Below are 22,346 nucleotides of genomic sequence, written 5' to 3' on the forward strand. Positions count from 1 at the left end.
CTCCTGTCGATACGTCAGATTGTGTCAGAGCAGCTCAGTGCCATCCTACAAATGTAACTCTAACATCTCAGCTGAATTTAAAGAAAATATGAATTAATATTAAAGCTGCTAGTAGTAGGTTCCCCCCTACCGGTCTTTCATACCTCTTTCCCCTCCACTGCCAAGGTATTACCTCCACAGTCAGGGTTTCATCCCTTTCTGGCCCTCTTTGTGCTATTACAGTTGATACAATGTATTATTTCCTCTGTTGAGTCACATGATCTGCTGCATGAGACTCCTAATTAGTGTGTGACATCATCACAAAAATGCAGCAGAGTGAAAAGTAAAATGTATTCACAAACATTTTGGAAACAACTCCTCACAGAGGCCACAATTTTACCCAAATCTGTGTAAAAATATGATATTTTTTTCTGAAGTTTTGTCAAGAATCCATCCATGTCATTTCTAAAGCTGCACCTGTTTTACTTTTTTGTCTAAAGGTCCAAATGTGGCAGCCTTCATGGTCAGGAATGAAAAATCTGTTTACATGGAGGAAGCTGAGAAGGCTTCTTTGAGGTTCGCCATTTGAAAACCGGGTCCAAAAAACAACCTCCATGAGAACTTTTGTAGAACAGGGACTAGTCTGTCATGTGAGCGAATTTCAAGCTGATACCACTTGTGGTGTCAGCTTGAAATTCGGCATTGGTTCGGCATTGGCATTGGTTTCATCTCTCTATGACATTCCTACCGCCCACTAGGGCCATTTTAGTTTGTTTCTGAGTGCCTAGGTGGTGCTAGAGGGAATATTATGGGATGTTAGGGGTTATGTTTGGCATCACATCAAAATATTTCACGATTGTGAGGTGAGCCAATTTTGGTGAGTTTTTGAGCATGTTTAGGGGGTCTAACAGAGCTCAATGTGCGTGTTGAATAACAAGAAAGAAATGGACGAAATACAATACAGTCCTCGGCCGCAGGAAGAGAGCACCTTCTATCAAGAGCTAGAAGGTGCCCTCTTCCTGCAGCCGAGAACCCTTACAAGAAGAAAATGTATCTGAAGTCGTCCTGCATGGGCCTGATTCATATCAAGATATCAATTTTTTTTTCCTGACTGTTAAGAGATTTCTTGTGAATTCAAGTATTTGTACACAGCTCCAGTCTGGTTCATCAAGTTTAAGATAAAAAACAGTCATCATTAGGAGTTTTAGAGCACTATATTCCTTTATTCAAAAAGATCCTGCCGACAACGCCAAAACTCCAACCAACTGGCCAGTCAACCACCCTGACCGGAACCCTGCAGAAAAACTGCTGAGTTCTGTCAAGAGGAGGATGTGAAACATTTGACCCAAAAATACAGACCAGCTCAAGCCTCAGTATCACCTCAGCAGAGCCACACTGATCGCCTCCACACGACAACAAACTGATGCATTAGCTATAAAATAATAATCTATTGGCTGAACTCTGCCCTCCTCCTGTAACAGTGAACAGTCAGCCATCAAAACATCAAGGTGGTAGAGAAGACAGGAGGAAAAATAAGACAGTATCAAAAGAGAGTGGTCATGAGTGAATGTTGTATAAGATGTACAGAATGAAGAAGAGGTGACTGAGGATAATCTACGTAAGAGGGAGACATTTAAAGACACAGTGCAGCCACTGATGACAATAATTTCAGCCTGGCTTAAAGCTTTAAGTCCACATGTGTTTCTGACAGTAGGAGACAGCAGAGCAGGGGATGCAGCCGAGGCTTGTTGCTCTGGAGATGAGAGACGGAGAGGAGGAGAGAGCAGGTGTAGAGATGAAGATGAGCCTGGAGCAGGAGGAGCCGCAGCCACCAGCGCCAGTGACAGGAAGAGATGGGGGTAGGTCTGGGTAAAGACTCTCAGAGGTGGCCTTGTCCTGGGCACAGACAAACTGTCAGCTGGCCTGCTGGTGCTGTATACAGCACGTCAGCATTTTACCTCCTCAGGTTCTTCACTATTCATGTCAACACTCTCCAAATCACACCTTTACACAATGAAGGCAGGTATGAGGGGCCTGCTCATCAGCTGTGACGCGCATTCACACACACTCAGTTTGGAGTTTAGGGTCTATCCAAAGACTCTGATGGGCAGAAGAACAACTTGAGAGTTCATTAAAACAAAGACCAGTCAGACCATCAGTGAACAGACTGGTTTTATCTTGATCAGAAGCATGGACTGTTGGTGTATATCAGCAAATTATTTCCGTTTATCAGCTGAAGGATTCTAAACTCGTTCTTCATGAATTTACTAGCAATCAGGTTTACGGTTTCAAAATTTCAGGAAAACTTCATGGTAATTTCAGAAATTGACAGGAATTAACAAATATATATATATATTAACTGCATTTATCTGGTTGTATACATGTATAAATATTAAACATTTTTGTTTCTTATGAGTAGACATGCATGCAAACATGTGTAGTGAAATATTTCAAAAAGTAGTTATGAATGATTTTTCAGGAATTTTCCATGATTCAAACTGTCACGAATATAGACGTAAATGTTTGTCACTAGATAACATGTGTTTGGAGTTGTTTGCACTTGTGACACAGTTGAGTTTGCATCAATCATGTTGTTCTAACTAAGATCATTTTTGAAAACTTATTTTATTGATAATTTAAAAAATCCAAGCAAAATTTCTTGGTAATTTTTAGAAAAATTCATCTTAGTTGGCAGCAACAAAACCCTGAAAATTTCCAGTATAGCCGAGTTGAAATTCACAATAAAATTTTTAGGAAAACAAACCTGAAATTTACTGACAATTTTACACCTTTTGCAACCTTAATAAGTTCATTAATTTAATGTTTTGGTCTCCTGTGAGGTTCCTCTTTCAGAAATACTAAAAAGGTTCATAACCATCAAAAACATCTATTAACTCAGCGTCTTCTACACACCACAAACACTCCCCTCTTCTTCATATTCTGACTGGTGTTCTGCATGTGGACACTCACTAAATACCAAAACATGTTTGTTTGTAGTTTGTCCATTCTGTGCTTTGATGGTGGATCCTCTCCTGTCTGGACATGAAAGGCTCAGTCTGAGTGATCAAAAGTTAAAGGATTTCTATTTTCAGGTGATTTTACACTCATTTATTCTTCTTCATGAATATTACATTCAATTTTATCAGGTCCTTTTTGAGAAATAGAGTTTAATATGAAGACACTTCACCTTTAACTGTAACAAAGTCAGTTAAGAAGGTTGGTTTTAGTCTGAGTTAATTCTGTGAGTTTGGTACCCAGTTCTCAGTGGATGAATCCTTAATGTCAATACAGTTATTGGAAGAGATGGCAAGCCTCAAAGTACGAATACTTTGTCATTGTACTCCAGTAGATTTTTCAGGTACTTTGTACTTTTAGAAGCATTTATTTCTCTGATGACTTCTTACTTTTACTCGGTTACATTTTCAACAGAAATATCTGTACTTTCTACTCCTTACATTTCCCCAAAAGGCTCGTCACTTTATATAGAAAGCCTGGGCCAATATATATTTTGTTTGTTGGCACCACAACATCAGTGTCAGAGAAGGTCTGCCACACTGCCCACACATGATACACCACCAATGTTCGAGCAGCTGCACGAAATGGACAGTGGTGAAGGTCCAATTCAGTCACAGGAGCAGCACCAAGGGCCTTATTTACAAGAGCTTTTTGAGTTTGTTGATACTAAAAAATATTGCATCTTGTGCAAACCAAAACTCCAGCAAGTATTGTTGTCCAAGAACAGTCTATTAAGTACATTAGGACACTGGGCGGGTAGTGTTTGTTCAAACAATAACATTGCTGAAGTAGACTCCATATAAATTATCCTGTGTTTACAGTCAGTGAATCGTGCAATAAGAATTCTTTTAACTTTTAAAAGTACTTTTGAGTACATTTCAGAGCCTATACTTTTTACTTTACTCGAGTAGACATTTGGATCGGAACTTTTACTTTTACTCATGCCATTTTTTCACATAGGTATTTTACTTCTACTCAGGTAAGGAATCCAGGTACTCTTGCTATATCTGGTTATTGGATGGTTATGTTTAGTATTTATTTGTTTTCAAGTCAGTTATTCAGCTCTGTTTTATTCGCTAGTACAGCTGAAGTGATATAAAACATGTGGGGCATTGGGGAGGACATGCAGCAAAGAGTCAAGACCAGGAGTTGAGCCAGCAACTGCTGCAGTGAGGATACAGTCCTCCTAAATGTTGTTATTCTCAATACTGCTGCTGTGAATACATCAGGTCCTCACCCTAACAAGAAGAGCTGCTGTTTAAAATTTCCATAGAAATTTCCATAGCAAAGAATCACAGTGTAGAAGTCCACCCTTAAAGACATCTCCACACATGAGCAGGATCAGCAGAGAGGCTGAAAGCAAGTGGAGAAAATAAATAAAACTCAAAGTGATAGAGCGCTAAAGTTGACTTGTAAAAACGCCAGCACACTGCACGTAGTTCCTTCACATCTTTCAACATCTTTCTTTGGGACATTTCACGCTGAGACGATCGGTTAAAAAATAAACTTCTGAGTTTGGTGGGAGCAGATTTCTCTGCAGAGCGCTCACTCACTGCTGGAGGACGGTCTCAGGTATCGATTTGTGATTTCTTGTGGGTGGAATAGTGACTGATTCTGCAACCAGAATCTAACTTGAGTAAATAAAGTGAATCTACAAAGTGCTCTGTCAATATTTATCACTTATTGGGTGTATTTGGGAGAATTTTTGTGTATTAGCTTAAAAAATTGTTGAGATCAGCTCATTGTTTGCATCCACCTTCAGCATGCAGCCTGCACACAACAGGTTTGTCGATTGACTTAATAGCTCGATACAAATTCAATGAACAAAGCTCTACACACTGGATATGTTGCTTTAAGTGGAATTATAGCAAGAAAGTTACAGCAGCATTGAGCAGAAACACACACACACAGCTCAATGCTGTTTGTTCAGACTGTATAATCGAGACACTTTCCTCCTCCTTCACCAGCACATCTCGTCTGTTTCTGAGCAGTCTGTGGAAGGACATTTGATCATAACACAGAGTATATAGTTTTTGTTAAACTGTAGATGTGGACTGGTGATTGGAGGCCCTTATTGATGCAGAATGACAGGAGGTATTGATCTGCCTGCTATGAAACACCACTGTGGTGGCTTGGTCAATGGGAAGACGTTGCATAAAGGTGCAGGCCACGGTTTGAGTCAGTGACAGGTGAAGTAAGCATCATTTTGCTGTGGATGAGAAATGCCACGCACACATCTGTTTCTGCAAAACAGTTCACAACAGTAAAACTTCTGGAAGTTTCAGACCACATGAGATAGACAGTCTCAGCCAATTAACGCTGATGCAACGATGACAGGAGTCGCAGCACTTGTTTAAAACAGTTAAAGTTTGATTAAAGCGCTTACAATCTCTGATTTTTGTCACAGAGGTTTTCAAAATGATGATAAAGCGGTGACGGCTGTTAATGAGGACAGCTCTGGTTTAAAAAAGACTTGTGCTTGAACGGTGATGAGTGACAGCAGTGTGCTCTCTGCCTGAAGGTTCCTGGAAGTCAGATTTAGTGCCACTGCCTGAGCGCAGCTAAAGTTAGGTTCTGACAGCTGCACACACACCTTTGTGTTCTGCAGAGAACCCAGAGAAAACTTTAATATTCAACAGAAATGTCCAATAAATACGAATTAGTAGCTGTGTCATGCCTGTGTGGTGCTCTGTACTCAACACGTTATCCTCGTCTAAAACTCACATTAGTGCAGGTCAGCTCCGTTAAACAGTGATGCTAAGGTAACATTCTGGTTGAGGTTCATATCCCATGATGCCCTTATGGACTCAGTGTTGTCACCTAAAAACTGTAGGTCTTATATAAACACAGATACATAAAAATCTGGGAATTAAATCAACATTGAAAACTATTGGAGAACTTATTGTTTTTGGTCATTTCTCCAGACTGACTTTGCACCCATCAGTAAGGGCCTGTTCCCACTAACAGCTTCTCTCAGTATTCACCATTCATATTTTTTTACATTCCTCTGTATGATTCATATTTGCTTTTCTCCACAGAAATTTTCACAAAAAAAAACATAAAAGCAGAGGAAAGTGACCATGACCTAGTAAAAGCGTGTCAACCTGGGGGTACACTGTCCCAAAAACAAGTTTCTCATCTATTTGGGTCTCTACCTTTATTTTTCTGTGATTTCTTGATTTTGGTTGGTTAGTGAAAGAGATCTGACAGCAATGAGCACAGAGGTGTCAATTCATTGCAATACAAAGGGTGCTGAGAGAACAGAGACAAAAAAAAAAGCTGATACGGAGAGAAATTAGCACTTAAAAATGATTAGTGGACACAGGCCCTTACTCATGGAGTTGTTACAAGGCTTTGCATTTTTCAGTCTCAGTCACTATCAGAAAAAAATAAGCAGGGCCCCAGGGTGCAACCAAAATTTTGAGAGTGCCACTAACACCTCTCTGATTCGCACCTATGCACCTGATGCTGCACCGGTTAAAAATTGTGAGCAACCTGGGCCCCAGTGTAGGCGAACCGAAACAGAGAAAAGAAAAACAGATTAAAAGTTTTTCCATTAAGAACACTAAGCCTAGTTTGGTAAGATGCCAAACCCCAGTCCTTCAGTGATAACATCAGACTCTGAACTAGAGGACACAACCAAGTCTAAGATAGCCGAGTCTGAGACTGTTTAAAGGGGCTTAAGACATTTCTTATTGGCAAAGCTTTTAGCCACCTTTGTACTTTATAAGACTTTCACATTAAATTGTTTTGAATTTGTTTTTATTGTCTCCTCTTTTATTGTATTATTTCTTTTAATTTTTCATTTTCAGGTTTTATTAGGCTGTAGCACTTTGAGATCATCTAATGAAACAGGCTTTATAAATAAAATGTATTATAATTATTATTATAAGATATAGCCTGGCCCTAAAACTCATATAAAAAAGTCCAAAATGTAATCTTCCTGCTGGCACTGGTTAAACTATTTCCTTGGCTGAGGTTCAACAAAGGATGGAACGCAATGCACTGTGTTTACTGTCAGGAGTGGTCGGTAATAGTGCATTTGTGAGCGGGTCGACTACATTTCGCATCTAAACTTAAAAAAATACAACATGTCATAAAAACACACTGTATGCTAGTGTAGAGAGAGTGGCCCCTTTCCCATCTGCATTCAGCAGCAGGCAGTAATAATCAAGTCTAACCTTTGGGGAATCAGAAATGATAATCAAATTATATTTTGCACACAGCATTGCCAAAGAGGAGTTTCCGTTAGTCAAATATAAACCAGAGGTGGCACAATGAAAAATATGGGTGCACCTCAATTTTGTGCTGGTTCAACCAATGCAGGATGTTAGCCCTGTATACTGTATAATGAGCGGGCTGTTGAAACAATTTGGAGCCAAAACAGGGTGAGCAGTGCCCCATTAACCAGCTCTGCACCTGACGGAGGATTTCCTCCTCCTCCTCACTGTCAGAACCTTAGACTGCTTCTTTTCTCTCACTGTATAACCACCACGGCTGTATCCCATACAGCGTCTGCTCTGTGTGCTGTCTTTACTTTGAAGATTACTCTGTTGTAGCTTCTTGTTTTGTGTCTCTAGCCTCTTTCACCGTTTCTGTTTCCACCTCTTTTCTTGGGTTTCCCACCAGAAACAAACTCACAGTGGATTAATTAAGCTGATATATGAGCTCTGATATGATTACAGTTTATCTGTGATTAAAGCTGTATCGCTTTGTATCAGTCTGTTCTTTATGGATCGATTTATCTTTCACAAGTTATTCGGATAATTTATTAGAACCATTAACTGGGTGGTGAGTTACCAACTGATTTATCAAACCATAGTAAATTTGGTGTAGACATCTTACATCAGCTTTGATTGTATTACCAAATAATGGATGTATGGCATCAGCGAGTGTTATGTTTCTACAAAACTAATACACACATACCAAAAAAAAAAAAAAAATCATGCAACCATGCTGCACACTTTTTCTGCTTTTGTCAATGATTAACTTATAGCTAAGTCCGCCTTTAATCATGCTGAGCCAATCACAGTGTGAATAACCATTCCCAAACGCTCAAACATTTTTGCTCAGTTTTATGAAGTTTTTTTGACGTTTTGAGTTTAAAAAAGGTCGAACAGTGTTCATGGGGTACATGCAACTCTGACACAATGTATCCTGAGAGGCTGGGTAGTAGGGTGTATTTTTTACCCTTTCTTTAAACACATCTCAAAACAGAAAAGTGTCTTCTTTGGATAAAGTTGCGCAGTCTCTGTCTGTTCTAAGGTAAGCTGACATCATATTTGAGGCAACATATTGTCACTTTGCTGGAAAGAAATATATGGTTATCTTTATCATCTCCGTTCTTAGCTAAAGTTAGCCTAACGTTAGCTCCTAGCTGTGTTGTTCATCATGTCACTTTGTTTGTTGGGAGTTCATCGGCCTGTTTTGTTCTTTGGTGATCGTACATCATTGTTAGCTGTTGTCCAAAGGGCTCTAGTTAAGCTAATGTTAGCGTCTGGAGCTTAGCTTTATTAGCTTATCTGTAATCGCCAAGATAACAAAGGTTGGTAAATATGCTGAATGATTCAGTGTAAATCCTGTAGCTCCAATCTAACAGAGACACACTCTTGGTAAAGCTGGTAAAAAGGAAGTTATATTTTTGTCCTGACCAAGGCTGATCCTCTGTCTTGTTGTCTGAGATGCTAATGCTAACCAGATGCTGTTTATCAGGTTTGCTCTGGGAGCTGTAAATTTAGTCTGTAACTGAAGCTTTTTATCAACCTTCTCACTCACTTTTTTGTGAGTTGAAGGGGGCGTGGCTTAGCAGTCAGTTAGCAGCCAATGATCATAGTGTAAATCATTGCTCCAGGATGCTAGTTTTGACTGGTTTACAGGATTGATAGTCAAACTTTTTTTTACATTAATGATCAAATGTCTGATTCAGATCTGATAAAAGTGAAGCTGAAATGACAATGAGTGGAATCCTGGACTGAATCTTCATTGTACTCTGTGGATGCTAACTGTTAATCAGGTACAGCCTGAGCATATGGATGAAGATGAAGCAGATGAGAGTTTCCGGCAGCTTAAAAATAATTTCAGTTAAGTTGAGATGATATATGAACTGAGCAGATGTTTTCTCATGGGAGAACTCTATGTCTTGCTCACAGGGGCTGTCGCCAGGTCAGAACATGAAGAAAAGTGATTGATCTCACAGACTCATCATTGCGCATCTCTACAAACACATGTGCCAATAATTAGCCCAACAACAAGGATAAACCCTTGAAAGAAAGCAGACGCTTGGAGAAGAATATCCTCCTTTTGGGCAAATGAGTTTAATCAACCTGAATGCGGTGTCAAGTAAAACGGATGCTGTTGAATAAGCACATCCCTGTGACAAAAACACAGCCTCTTTCTCTGTGCGTCTCTCTTTCAGTCCTGCCACCCTGTCCTCTGTGTCACCCCACTACTTTGAGAAAGTGGGAGTAATATTAAGAGTGCAATCTAATCCTGGTTGGCGGCTGATGAAAGCTGCAGCACCAACTTTGGCTCTGGTGGAGGAAGAGGCGTTTGAGGCACAGAGGCAGCTACAGATGTCTATATGTAATTCTGGATGTAAAGCTGTTTGATCTGCTCAGACACAGACTCAATCTCTTTTAGCAGATTTATTTATCCTAAAGTCTTCCAAAAACCTCAAACAGAGCAAAAGGTCAATGGGAAGGTTGTTCGATTATTTTGGAAACGGTAAGATTTTTGTAGAGCGACTGACTTCTGTTACACTGTGGTCCCTCGATTACTTATTTTACAGCAATAATTAAAGGAATAATCAATGATTAAAACATTAAATGACTTTCACAGCACTTCTCTAAGTACTCAAAGAGTCTTGACAATAAAATAAAATGAAATAATAAAGCAGTGTATGACAGTTAGCTACCAGGGCAGACACACGTACAACACATCATCCCTCTTATAAGACATGCTCCCTCTGGCTCCAGCAACACTGAATGTCTACATCCAAAAACTCACAGCTTCAAACCAGCAGCTCATGAAACAATTGTTTGAAACAGGATGGCTTTATATATTAATTATGTACAGTCTAGATGAAACTCTGGATGTTAAACCTTCCTAATGTGACTGTTAGAGTAAAGAAATAATGTCATTTTCTGTTATTCCACTGGTGCTGTAAAAGTTCAGTGAGAACTGCAACCCCTAGAGGACATACTGTGTAAATGACCCAGGTACTAGTCATTAGGCATAAAAAAGGTGCTACCGTCTAGTTTTTGATGTTTTTGTTTCAAGGTTATTCCTATTCTTTTGTTTGTTTTAATGTTCTTTTTTTCCTTATTGATTAAACTGAGTCGGGCATTTATTTTAAAGACTGGGTTCAGTGTTGGTAGTGCAGGAAATAAAACTGTAAAAGTGATGCAGGTAGGTACTTCCTGCCAGGTGTTAGATAAGATATGACCTTTTTGATGCCCCGGTAAAAATTATTTCACACAGGCTAAAGAAAAGTTAAACATATAGAAGTAGTAGCTTCTCCTTAGCTGGGGCAATTATTCATTCATTCAATCATTCATTATTATTATTAATAGTAGTAGCAGTATAAGTAGTAGCAGTAGTAGTAGTAGTAGTAGTAGTGTCTAATGTTCATTGTTGTTCTGAATGTTTCACTGAGGAAGCCACCACAGAGCTGCTTCTCATTGGCTCTGTGTCTGGTGACACCATAGACCGGAAAAAAAAAATAGATGTCATCTTGCTTGGCTCGAAGTGAGGTCTCCACAAAAACTGCTCCCCCTGGTGACTATCTGCAGTATAGGTCAAAAATCCAGCTTTCCAGCCATTCCAGATGGGCTGTGATCAAATTTTAAAAAAATAATACACCTCATAGAAATGTTTCTCATGTCTGATTGTTGTGTTGGTTTAAAGATACCATTTGGCTGCCTTGTATTCAGGTCTTCTTTTTTCTGAAAAGTTTCGTTTTCATTAGATATAAGAGGTTAAAAACAAGATTTTACGTCACGTTCAATGATGATTGACAGCTGCCATTCTTGTGTATTTTTTTCCAGGATTGTAAAATATATTGGGAGATAGAGTCAAGAAGTGATTAGACTCTCCAAGGAAAAACAAAAAATTATTATTTTTGTCACCCGGCTCCACTCAGATTCTCCCAGAATCCCTCACAGTCTTTACTGCACAGACTCTGGCTGCACAATGCTACCAATGTCTGCGCCTGTGACGGGGGTATTTTGGCATCAGAACCATATAATGATAAATGGCAGAGCCACGCTGTCCACTCAATAAACGGTCTATGGGTGACACTTACTGGCTTAACCTTGTTTGTTTGTTTGTTTGTTTGTTTGTTTGTTTTTTTGTTTGGCATCAAGTCACTGTCATTTGAAGTGTTTTTGTAAATATTGCAGGGTTTGTTCACTGTGTATTTTAGCAGTTGGTTGTGTACAGAGTTTAAACAGTTCTCTAAGTCTACACCTTGCTCAGAGGTTTGTAATATTTAGCTTGTCTTGTGTTTGTGATTTAAATGTTTCAGTTTTGCATTGATAATTGGTGATGGTTCATTTTGTGTGTGTCTTGTCCTGTACCTCTTACATAAGTTGATCTGTTGAGAGTCAAACCATGGCCTCAGCTGGGGGGCTGCATATTGGTCACACAAAAATCAAAGCCTGCCTATTCTTTGTCTAATTTCCATTCAAAATGTCACATTTAACATATTACAAGCTGCACTGACCAGACAAGTCCAGAAATACATATTATAACAAGCTACTACAGGCAAAACTATAGAACGTCCTGCCTGAAATGTCTCCAAATGGCTGCCAATGTACCAAGCAACTTTCTTTTTAATTTGTTTCTGGATAAAAGATGTACTTATTAGATAAACTCGTTTCAAGCCACTTCAGCTATGTTTCTTTTTTGCTTGATGGATAAAGACATCATTTAACGCAATCAATTTTATCCTCCTCTTTTAGTTTGTAAGGCCTCAAATTACGATTTTATCTGTACTTATCAGGACAATGTAGATAATATCAAGTCCAATAAGTTATTTTTAATTCAACCAGCACATTTTTTTTTAGTTTTTAGTTTTAACCATTGTTCTGCAGATTCATCCTGGACAACATTGGGGCTTATTTTGTAGAAATTAAATTACCAAGCTTTCAAGTCCCTGCCCTACTGTGCGGGATAAGTGATGGATAAGTGATGGATAAATGGACAATAATGTTTTATAATCTTAATACTGGTTTTGCTGCTGCCTTAAATGAGCTAAAGCTTTTTTAAAATTAAAATCTGTTTAATTTTAAACACAACTTTTATGTAGCTTTGAGACAGCTTTCTGCTTAGGGAAACCAAATTATCCCTCTGAATCCAAGAGGCAGAAGCTGAATTACCATTTCTCATAACAAATGAACAAATAAATACTATGTTTTTAAAGAATGAAAAGTAATTAATTAATTTAATCTTAATTTCAGAATTTATTTTGTACGCTTTGGTAACGTCACAAGCTAGAAGTACCACCTATGATGTGACTTGTGTTAGGCTTAACTATTTGAGTTTTGTTTTATCAGTCTGGTATGTAACACCTTTGCTTGTAGCATGTTTTATTTTTCTGCACTCAAAGCTCCTGTTAAGAACATATAATTTTGTCTGTTTTGGCGCCCCCTGTGTTCATAAAAATTTAACTTCACAAAAAAAAAAAAAAATCTCCTCTGGCTCTCTTGTGACAAAATGTGCTATCATGAAGAATCCTAATGTACGGGGATGGAGGAGAATAACATGGTACATTAAAGTGAAACAACAATCAGACATGAAAAGGTAAAATTTGTGTTATTCCTTCAAGCTTGTGCCCACTTCTTACCACCCCTGCATGACTCAGTGTCCCAGCTGGACCACCTCAGTCACATAATCTTTACACACCCTGTTTTTTTCTCTCTCTGACAGCTCAGAGTGTTCATTTAATTACCTAACAACATAAAAGAAAGGATCCCAACAGAGTTGCTATTTTTACAACCAGAAGCAGCCGTTACACACTCTCTCTAAAGCCACCAGACTCCATTGATAAAAACAAAGATGATCTGCATCCGAACATGAGAGATGTCTGCGTCCTAGATCAGTTTGTCCTCTTGTGTTTTCCTACATCGCACAAAATGATTTTGCTCAAGGTGTTGGAATCACCAAAATTAATATATTGGATTTTTCTGTAACAATGGTCTCTATGAACTGTGCTGTTGGTGAATTGACTTTGACCATTTCGTCCATCAGAGTGTATCTCCTTCAAGACTTTGTGTAAAATTAAAGCTTTTTGTGCCATCAGATTCTCAATCCCGCTGCTTTTACCGATACTTTCATGAAGCACTTTGGGTTTTTACCTCAGATTGTGAGTGATATCTTCCTTTTTAATCTTAAATGTCAGAAGAAAAAGGCAAAATATCAGCAGGACTGAATCCATCTTGTCCATTTAAGGCTAGGAGCACAGTCAGAGATAAACTGTTAGCTTCCCAGAGTCTTTGCAGAATAATTAGGGATAATACTTTTAAGTACAGATTCACAGCTGGCACTCCTCCGTCATGAATTCAGAGACAGATGAGGATAAAAGTGCATTTAAAGTTGTGTCTCCTCCCTTGTTTTCCTCCAGTCAGACCCTTCATGGTCAGCGGGGCCTGTGGTAATGATGGCAGGGAGAATCAGATACCTCGCGGGGAGAAACCAGAGCAGGTCACTGTACACCGTGATAACATTCCCCAATCCACACGCCAAGTTTCCCTTCGCCTCCTCCTCCTCCTTCTTCTCCTTCTCCACTTTTCCACTCCCCTGCTCCCTCTCTCCTCCTCCTCCTCCTCCTCCTCGGCCTCTCCCTCTCCTCTGCTTTCATTTCCCTCTACTTTCCTTGATATCTGATCCAGCTGAGACACTCAGATTACAGTTTTTACAGCTTAGCCAGCCCTGTGCTGTATACATTCCTTTCTCCTCTGTTTCCTAGCCCACTCTCCAGCCTCTCATATCCCCTCCATGCCCACTCCTCCTTCTCCTTGATTACTCACCGGGGCTTATTTTACCGTGGCACACATTAAGCAGCCAGATGAAGGAAACACTGTCAGACTGTTTGGTTTTTCTAAGTATGATCCTTCACAAGGGCACATTGTGTGTGTCTATGTGTGTGTGTGTGTGTGTGTGTGTGTGTGTGTGTGTGTGTGTGTGTGTGTGTGTGTGTTTTTCCTCCAGCATTGGTCTGAAACGTTGAAGATGAGAGAGGAGCACAAACTGGAGCCTTTTGTCCCTAACAGCAGGACTGCTTTCATGCAGAAAATCAATTCAACTTACTTTGCAGCAACAATTGCATAGGGTTAATAAAGTCTCTCTGCAGGTGTTGACGAGCTTTCCAGATTTAGTTTTATTAGAATCTACCCAACAATTACTCCATTTAATTCATATTGAATGCATCCATATTTGATCAAAATGACTCCACTTTAGCTCAAATAATTTAGGAAAGGAGGTAGCTTACAGGTTTTTTTCCTCCTTCCTCTGGTTCTATTTCTGGACCGTGTTTTCCTAAATTAAATCTGTAGACACTTAAGTATGTCTGTGTGTGTTCGGCAATAGGAGATGAAATTCAAGGTTGCATAATGAGCTACAATCGAACTTGTTTAGCCAATGAAAGTGTTATGACACCTTAACCACAGCGGCTGTTCCATTCAGGAGCTTCCCCTGGTATTGATGGGAGACTCTGAAGCTGCTGTGGGACTGATTTTAGCAACACACCCTCAAAAACAGCACCAAAGACACACAAAGACACTAAATATACGGCCTTTCACTTCTAATCTCAGACACACAGTTTGACTGATTTCAGCTGGACAGAACAAATTATGAATGAAGTGGCTTTTATGAAATGAGATGTTTCACATATTGACAGAAATGTCGATTCACTGAACTTTGAATGATGACCCCTGACAGTTCAACTTAAAGACCTGCAAAAAAAAAAAACGCCATGTTTGATGGATGGCTGACATAATTATTTGTCCGGTCTAATAAAAATTCAAAGAGGACATTTGTTATTTTTTTCTACATTCAGCCTGATAGGTGCTTTTTTTTCCCTCTGCTACAAATGACCAAATAAAATGGGTTAAAGTGTGCCGAGAGGACACTCTAAATGATGCTGGTGAAGATTTCCTTCATTCAAAATGCTCCACTGAGACCACCCCAAGTGCTCCCCTGAAAACAGGAATAAGGAAATTTCTCAGTAGACACCCCCCAATCACCCAGACACAGGGAAGGAAGACAGATGAGCTGTAATTCTGCACAAATTCTGCACCAGAAAAATATTTTTTTAATCAATTGAGAAATATTCAAGATAAGAAGTACTCCATAATTCTGCTAATGAAAGAAATTCTGTCTCTGCAGACCTCTAACGCATGTTGAAGAAAGGACGGATGAGGAAAGCATCTGTTTATGCTACAACTAACAAGAAAAATACATAATTACAGTCCTCTATATCATGAGTGAAACTAGCTTTCAATCAGTGTTATCAGCTTTAGGCTTATTTCAAAGCAGCATTACTGTAGTTTACTGCCTCTCACTAAAGGCTCTGTAATAATGATGATAAACGCAGCTTCTGCAGCCAACAAAGCATTTGAATTTCATCAATAAAACCCGCATTATTTTTCTGTTTAACTGTAAAATTCAACATGCAATGTCACATGAACGCAGCTTGTATTTTGGAGAGCTCCAAACACAAAAAGGCTTTATTCCAGGGTTGTTTCAGGAGACTAAGCCTCCACCGCTTTCCCCCCTCCTCCTCCTTCTCTTAAAAGCCAAAAATCACAATTTCCACTCTTCTCCTCCTCGATGTGATCACCTGCAGTTCCACCCATACCAGCCCAACACTCAGTGTCCCCGGCCAAATGTGTACAAACAATGAAGAGATGAAGACAAAGCGGACACCACAGCCTGAGCCTCACACACACCAATGCCAGGGAACACTTTTCTTCTTCCTTCCACAATAAAACCGCGCGGAGCTCAAATATCACAATGTGTAGCGAGCAGAGAAAAAAAACACGAATAGAAACAACGTGTGTGTGATTATTTCAGGGGAGAGCAGTGCAGGCCGACACAATGTGCTCTTGTCGAGTGCGTAAAGCCCAAAGACGCACATCTGGATCACACGCCTCTGGGCAGCTGGGCAACACACACCTACACACACACACACACACACTCAAAACACACATGCACCACGCAAATCTACGCAGAAAGCATTGTGTACGGCGAGTGTTCCCCCATTGATTTATACTAATTATGCACACTGGCTGTTTTCCGCTGCGCCGTAGTGTAACAGTATTAATAGTAATAGTAGAGGCACTGTTGACGCCTTCACTGACGCACTGGATTTTCCATTAACTCTCGGTAAGCCGTGAAAGGCAGGGCACACAAACAGAGGAATTATGACACGAAGCGACAGGAACGTTCCCTCTATTTCTCACTGATCCAAAACTTACTAGAACAGCAGCAGTGAATGGGTGCCGCATCCATTGTGCAGGCGGCGTGTTGGCAGGGTGCGCTGCCTCAGGCTGGCACTCAGCGTGGATACATGACAATGGAACTTGAGTAGAAAAATCATAAATCAAAGTTTGACTACCATGCAGCCGATTTCACCTGAGTGCATCTTAAATTTCCACTGAGGACGCCTTGTTAGTGCCTCAACAGACATGCATGCCTCTCACAACCACTCTGTTTCCACGCGTAATCACATGCAGCCGGGCACACAGAGCTCCTTTTACCTTCATCTCTTCATTTATTTCCCTCTTCACCGGGTGAGCTGGTTTTCGGCTCCTTTTATTTTCCGGAGGTCTGCCCTCTTTTTCCATCTCTGCCATATTTTCTCTGTGATACTTCTGTCAATATTTGCGGTGAGGAGGGGAGAGGAGGGGGCGAGAGAAGCAGCTGTTTACAGTCGCCAGACAGCGGATGTCTTGCAGCTTTTCAGCGACCCGAGTGACGCTGCTGATGCCGCCGAGGGCTCGCGGTGCCCGGCTAAGTCAGCCATCTTCCGCCCGTATCTTCCACGGTCCGTGCACCAGTGGTGAGCCGCCTCTGTGAGTCAAAGGAGAGGTTGAGTGAGGGGAAAAAACGAGACAGGGGGAGGGGCGTGCGCTGAAACATTATATGACGCGTTGATGATCAGAGGTAGGCTATTTCTTCTCGCTTTCCCAGGGAGTGCAATCAGAGCAGTCACATCCACTTAGCGCTGCTCCTTCATGGTGACAGTCTGCAAGCAGCAAACAGGTGCCCACACAGCCACTAAACCCACTTTTGTTCATCAGTGGAGTCCAACAACCTACTGATGGTGGAAGAAAGGGACATCAAGTTTCTTTGTCAGTTACAGATTTCCTCACTTCACACACACCTAAAACACAAGTCTGGAAGTTTTACTGGGTTTAGCTGCAAGTGCTTTAGGATATCTTTTCAACCAGAGAAACTGTGCATTTGTGATGGGTGTAGTGCCTTGCTCAAGGGTAGAACTGTAAATCACTTAGATGCTGCAAGGATTAAAACAATTTGATCGGCATGTAGAGCCTGATGATGTGGCCTGAGCATGATAGTAATGCAGCCTCCTGAAACAATGAAAGGAACACAGCCAGAGACAAAAACTCCAGGAGATAGAAAGGGGTATCTGGCATGCCATTGGCTGGGTGGAATATGCCAGTTGTTTAGTGGCATGCAAGTTTGAAAACTGGTATGCCAGTTTTTTTTTTGTTTTTTTTTTTGTGGCATATTCCAGTTTTCAATCCAGCATGCCAGTTCCTTAGCAGCATATTCCAGTTTGAAAGCTAGTATGCTAGTTCCTTAGTGGCATATTCCAGTTTGACAACTGGTATGCCAGTTCTCAAGTTACATATTCCAGTTTGAAAACCAGCATGCCAGGTTTCTAGTTGCATATTCCAGTTTGGCAACTGGTATGCCAGTTCTCAAGTTACATATTCCAGGTTTGAATCCAGCATGCAAGTTCCTTAGTGGCATATTCCAGTTTTCAATCCAGCATGCCAGTTCCGTAGTGGCATATTCCAGTTTTCAATCCAGCATGCCAGTTCCGTAGTGGCATATTCCAGTTTTCAATCCAGCATGCCAGTTCCTTATTGGCACATTCCAGTTTGTAAACTGGCATGCCAGTTCCTTAGCAGCATATTCCAGTTTGAAAGCTGGTATGCCAGTTCTCAAGTTACATATTCCAGTTTGAAAACCAGCATGCCAGGTTTCTAGTTGCATATTCCAGTTTAAGAACTGGAATGCCATTTCCTTAGTGGCATATTCCAGTTTGGCAACTGGTATGCCAGTTCTCAAGTTACATATTCCAGTTTTGAATCCAGCATGCCAGTTCCTTTGTGGCATATTCCAGTTTGAAAACTGGTATACCAGTTCTCTAGTAACATATTCCAGTTTGAAAACCACTATGCTAGGTTTTTAGTTGCATATTCTAGTTTAAAAAATGGAATGCCATTTCTCTAGTATTATATTCCAGTTTTCAATCCAGACTGCCATTTCTTTAGTGGCACATTACAGTTTGAAAACTGGTTTGCCAGTTCCTTAGTAGCATATCCCAGTTTTCAATCCAGCATGCCAGTTCCTTTGTGGCATATTCCAGTTTGAAAAGTGGTATACCATTTCTGTATAGGCATATTCCAATTTGAAAACTGGTATGCCAGGTTTTTAGTGGCATATCCCAGTTGTCAATTCATCATGCCATTTTCTCAGTGGCATATTCTAGTTTGAAAACTGGTATACCAGGTCTGCATAGGCATATTCCAGTTTCCAAACTGGAATGTCTTTTCCATCAGTGGTGTGCATTTATCCATTTTATGAAAACAGGTGATTTTCTTAAAAGGCATGTCTTAATCACACTTACTGAGGTATTTTGTTTAATCACAATTATAATGATGGCAGTAATGAGGAGCTTTAGTTACTTTAAATGCTTTAGAATGGCGTATGGCTCTGTAGGGGTGGTCCCAAGCATTTATCAAGAAATTTTGTTAGTTAGTTAGTTTGTTTGTTTGTTTGTTTGTTTGTTTGTAATGTGTACAGCAGGTAGTGGTAAATGTCAAAGAAGAAGAATCAATACTTTGTATTCAATATAGTCAGACTGGACACAGTGGCTAGGCTAATGCTAACCAAGTTAGCTGATCAACCATAATCAGCTGCTCACTGTAATATTTATAATAGGGTGACATTTAAAAACACATTAAAACATGACCAATGCAAAGATTTGGCAGTAAGGGTGTTAACTATTTTTTATACATACACGTAAACAATACAGAAATACCACTGATGAAGCTAGTATACCAGTTAAAAAAATGGAACATTCCAATAGGGACTTGTATATTCCACTTAGCTACAAGTGGTATGCCAGATACCTCTTTGCAATAAAGTGCACAAGGATAAATAAAACTTTTGTAACAACTAAGGCATCATTCCTAAAATGGAGATTCTTTTTCCCCTCAAGCGTTGCATCTTCCTCATCAGAGTTCCCCCCAGGTGACAATATGCAATAAGCCATCATGTGTCTCAGATCTTTTTTTATTTGTACCCAATTTGCAAGGCTCTCAGAGTTTAGGTTTGTCATTTTCAGACTTGTGAGGGAAGGTGTGGGCCAGATCTAAACTCAGACAGTTTGCATCGTTCCTTACCAACACTCAGAAGAATCTGAAAGCTCCATCAAATAGTTATAGTGGAAAAAAAGGATCTTAAGATTTTTCAGGGTTACAAGGCTGAACAGTGAACATCATGGACTTTTCAGGTGAACCACAAGGAAGGTGTCACAAGCTGTGCCAGGGTCCTGGTACAGGTATGACTGTCATGGCAAAGCTGACACGTGATTGGACGAAACTGTGGTCAGGGTCTGCACTCATAACGTCTATTTCACACTAGGATATCTCATACAAATGCACCCAGTCATGATATTTTTTTTTCATACTTTTGTTTTGCAAATCTCATTTGTCATGTGGATCGTTGTTTGTTGTAGATAAAGCCACAAAAAGCTCATAAATTAGATCCCTTCAATACATATTTCTGCTTTTGGCACGAGTTTACCTGTTTGCTCTGTGTGCTGTCCTCTTACTTCCATTGGAATAACAATGAGTTGGCAGGTGGAAAGCCACAGAGAGTGCCGGGGGATGCTGCTCATGGCATTGTGACACCCATTTGAGCCGGAAAATCAGCGGAGGAACAGAAGCTGTGAACCGTGATGGAGGGTCAGGGTGAGACGACTTGTGTGTAACGCTGCTGCCTTTTCCATGCCTTCCTAACCAGCAGCTCACCTGCAGCACGAGCAGAGCTTTTCCTCCAGCCACAGCAGCTTGTTTGAGCCCACCTTTAATCCCTCAGATGATTCTCTTACAGCTGTAACCCTGTGGCTCACAAAATGAACAGCAAATTGTATCTTTTTTTTTCCCCCTAGATTTGCGGAATGTACAATTTGAAACAATCCTTGGAGCTTGTTGATGATGTTTCCTATCACTGGATGTTGCTCTATCATATAATTTTCTCCAGGTGAAACTGTGTAATCCTGAGTATGGATGAATTAAAAACCAGTTGCAGGATGAAATGAATGGTTGCTCTGTGCATTAAGGCTATGGACTGCAGCTCTTTGTTACCCTCTGTCCTTGGAAGGCTTTCCCTGCAGCTCAGTAAGCAGATGGATTTGATTAAATCATTTTTACCATAAATCTATCTCTGAACATGAAAACTGAAACAGGAAGGTCTCTTTTTCTATATTTCAATAGTCAGAACAACCAATGATTAGTGATATTTTATATTTTATATTTTACACCATTTTTCCCCAAAGCACAAGAGTTACCCCAGTTTATATGATTTTTATACAACATATGATTTGATGTGATATTCTTCAGAAAATACAAGAAATATAGTGTTGCAGTGTTAGCTGGGTGGGATAAAAACAAAGTACCAGACAGCAGCTAATCAATCAAACACTGAAGACAGAGTAAAGCATCATCATAGCATTAAGGGGTTCCCACAATAGCTGTCGAACAATAAGTAACCACATTAATGCATCAGGCCTGTACTGCTACCATTCAGCAGCTTTGCAAATGTGCAAATAATAACATCCACTGCAAATGGAGAGCAGCTGTGACCTCACATTACTTCTGCAGGGATGCTGAGTAAAACAGTGGTACAAGCTCCATCTTTCATGGAACATAGTTACTACATTGTGCTGTTCTTTAAAATGGTAATCCTTTAAATCTGTGTTAAAATAAGAATCATCTTTAAGACAAAGAAATTGCATCAAACAAGTTATAGCTTCATCACAGCTAACAGAAATACTTTGTTTTAAAAAGTTTATGATTTGACAAGAACTGCCAATAGATTAAAAAAGAAAGGTAGCAAAAATTTACATTTTAAAACCAGTTTCAGACCTTCATTTGCATTCTGACTTTTAAATGAATATTATTTATGTGTCACTATTTATAACCTTTCCCACTGCATTTCTGCCCAATTAAGCCTTACTTCTTAGAAGGAAACCATAAACTATAAACATATAACAACATACATTTTCATTGTTTTCCCCCAAAACCACTTCTCATGTTTTCTGACTTTTACAATTATTATTTGAACTGGGAGTCAAAATACAAAGTAAATGAACTCTGTGTTATCGATCGATGTGCTATAACATATTTAAATAAATTCATTATGTTCATGAAATTGATTTACGCATAGGACTTATATGTCCCCCCGTGGATGGTGTCTGAGTGTTGTTGTTCTGTGAGTCATAGAATAATCTGCAACCTATTAACACCTGCAAACACCGCAAAAAGAATAACAGCTGACATACTTCCACAGCATTCTGTTGTCTGTCTTGAAAAGTGTTGAAAAGTCATAAAAGGTGTGACGCAATTAATTAAATTGTCTCACTATTTCCCTAGTTGAGGTTTTGAATTCTTAAACATGGGCTAAACAACGCTAAAAAGTAAAGCATTAACACGCAGCTTTCACAGGGCACCATTGATGACTTTGATTTAATTGGTGTACTTATTTGTGCACTCTGTTATCTTTCTAACTTTGTGACATAAAATGAATCTTAAACAAAAGTGGACAACCCCAAGGGACTCCTCTGTTAAACTCCTGAAGTTTGCAGACAATACTATCATAATCATCCAGGATGGTGATGTGGCCGTGTACAGACAAAAGGTGGAACAGATGATCCTCTGGTGTGGTCAAAACAATCTGGAGATAAACCTGCTTAAGACTGACAGTGGACTACTGTGGGATCCACTATCTCCCATGATCTGAAGTGGACCTCCCACATAGACTCCATCAGGAAGACTCACCTGCCCCAGGTACTGCTCATCATCTTCTACATCTTC

General features: G+C 39.9%; 1 protein-coding gene across 3 annotated transcripts in view; it reads right to left on the reverse strand.

Moving 5' to 3' along the window:
- Window positions 1-17,089, reverse strand: part of sobpa (sine oculis binding protein homolog (Drosophila) a) — a 75,997-nt gene extending 58,908 nt beyond the window's left edge. For all 3 annotated transcript variants that reach the window (XM_074692418.1, XM_074692416.1, XM_074692415.1), the window contains exon 1: window positions 16,752-17,089. In XM_074692418.1, coding sequence (XP_074548519.1) covers window positions 16,752-16,847 — 96 coding nt within the window. In that variant the 5' untranslated portion in view covers window positions 16,848-17,089. The remainder of the gene's footprint in view (window positions 1-16,751) is intronic.
- Window positions 17,090-22,346: the final 5,257 nt, after the last annotated feature.

This window comes from Halichoeres trimaculatus, unplaced genomic scaffold, assembly GCF_033239565.1.
Source record: "Halichoeres trimaculatus isolate MK-OKI-2021-1 unplaced genomic scaffold, fHalTri1.1 fHalTri1_scaffold_17, whole genome shotgun sequence".
Lineage (NCBI taxonomy): Eukaryota > Metazoa > Chordata > Actinopteri > Labriformes > Labridae > Halichoeres > Halichoeres trimaculatus.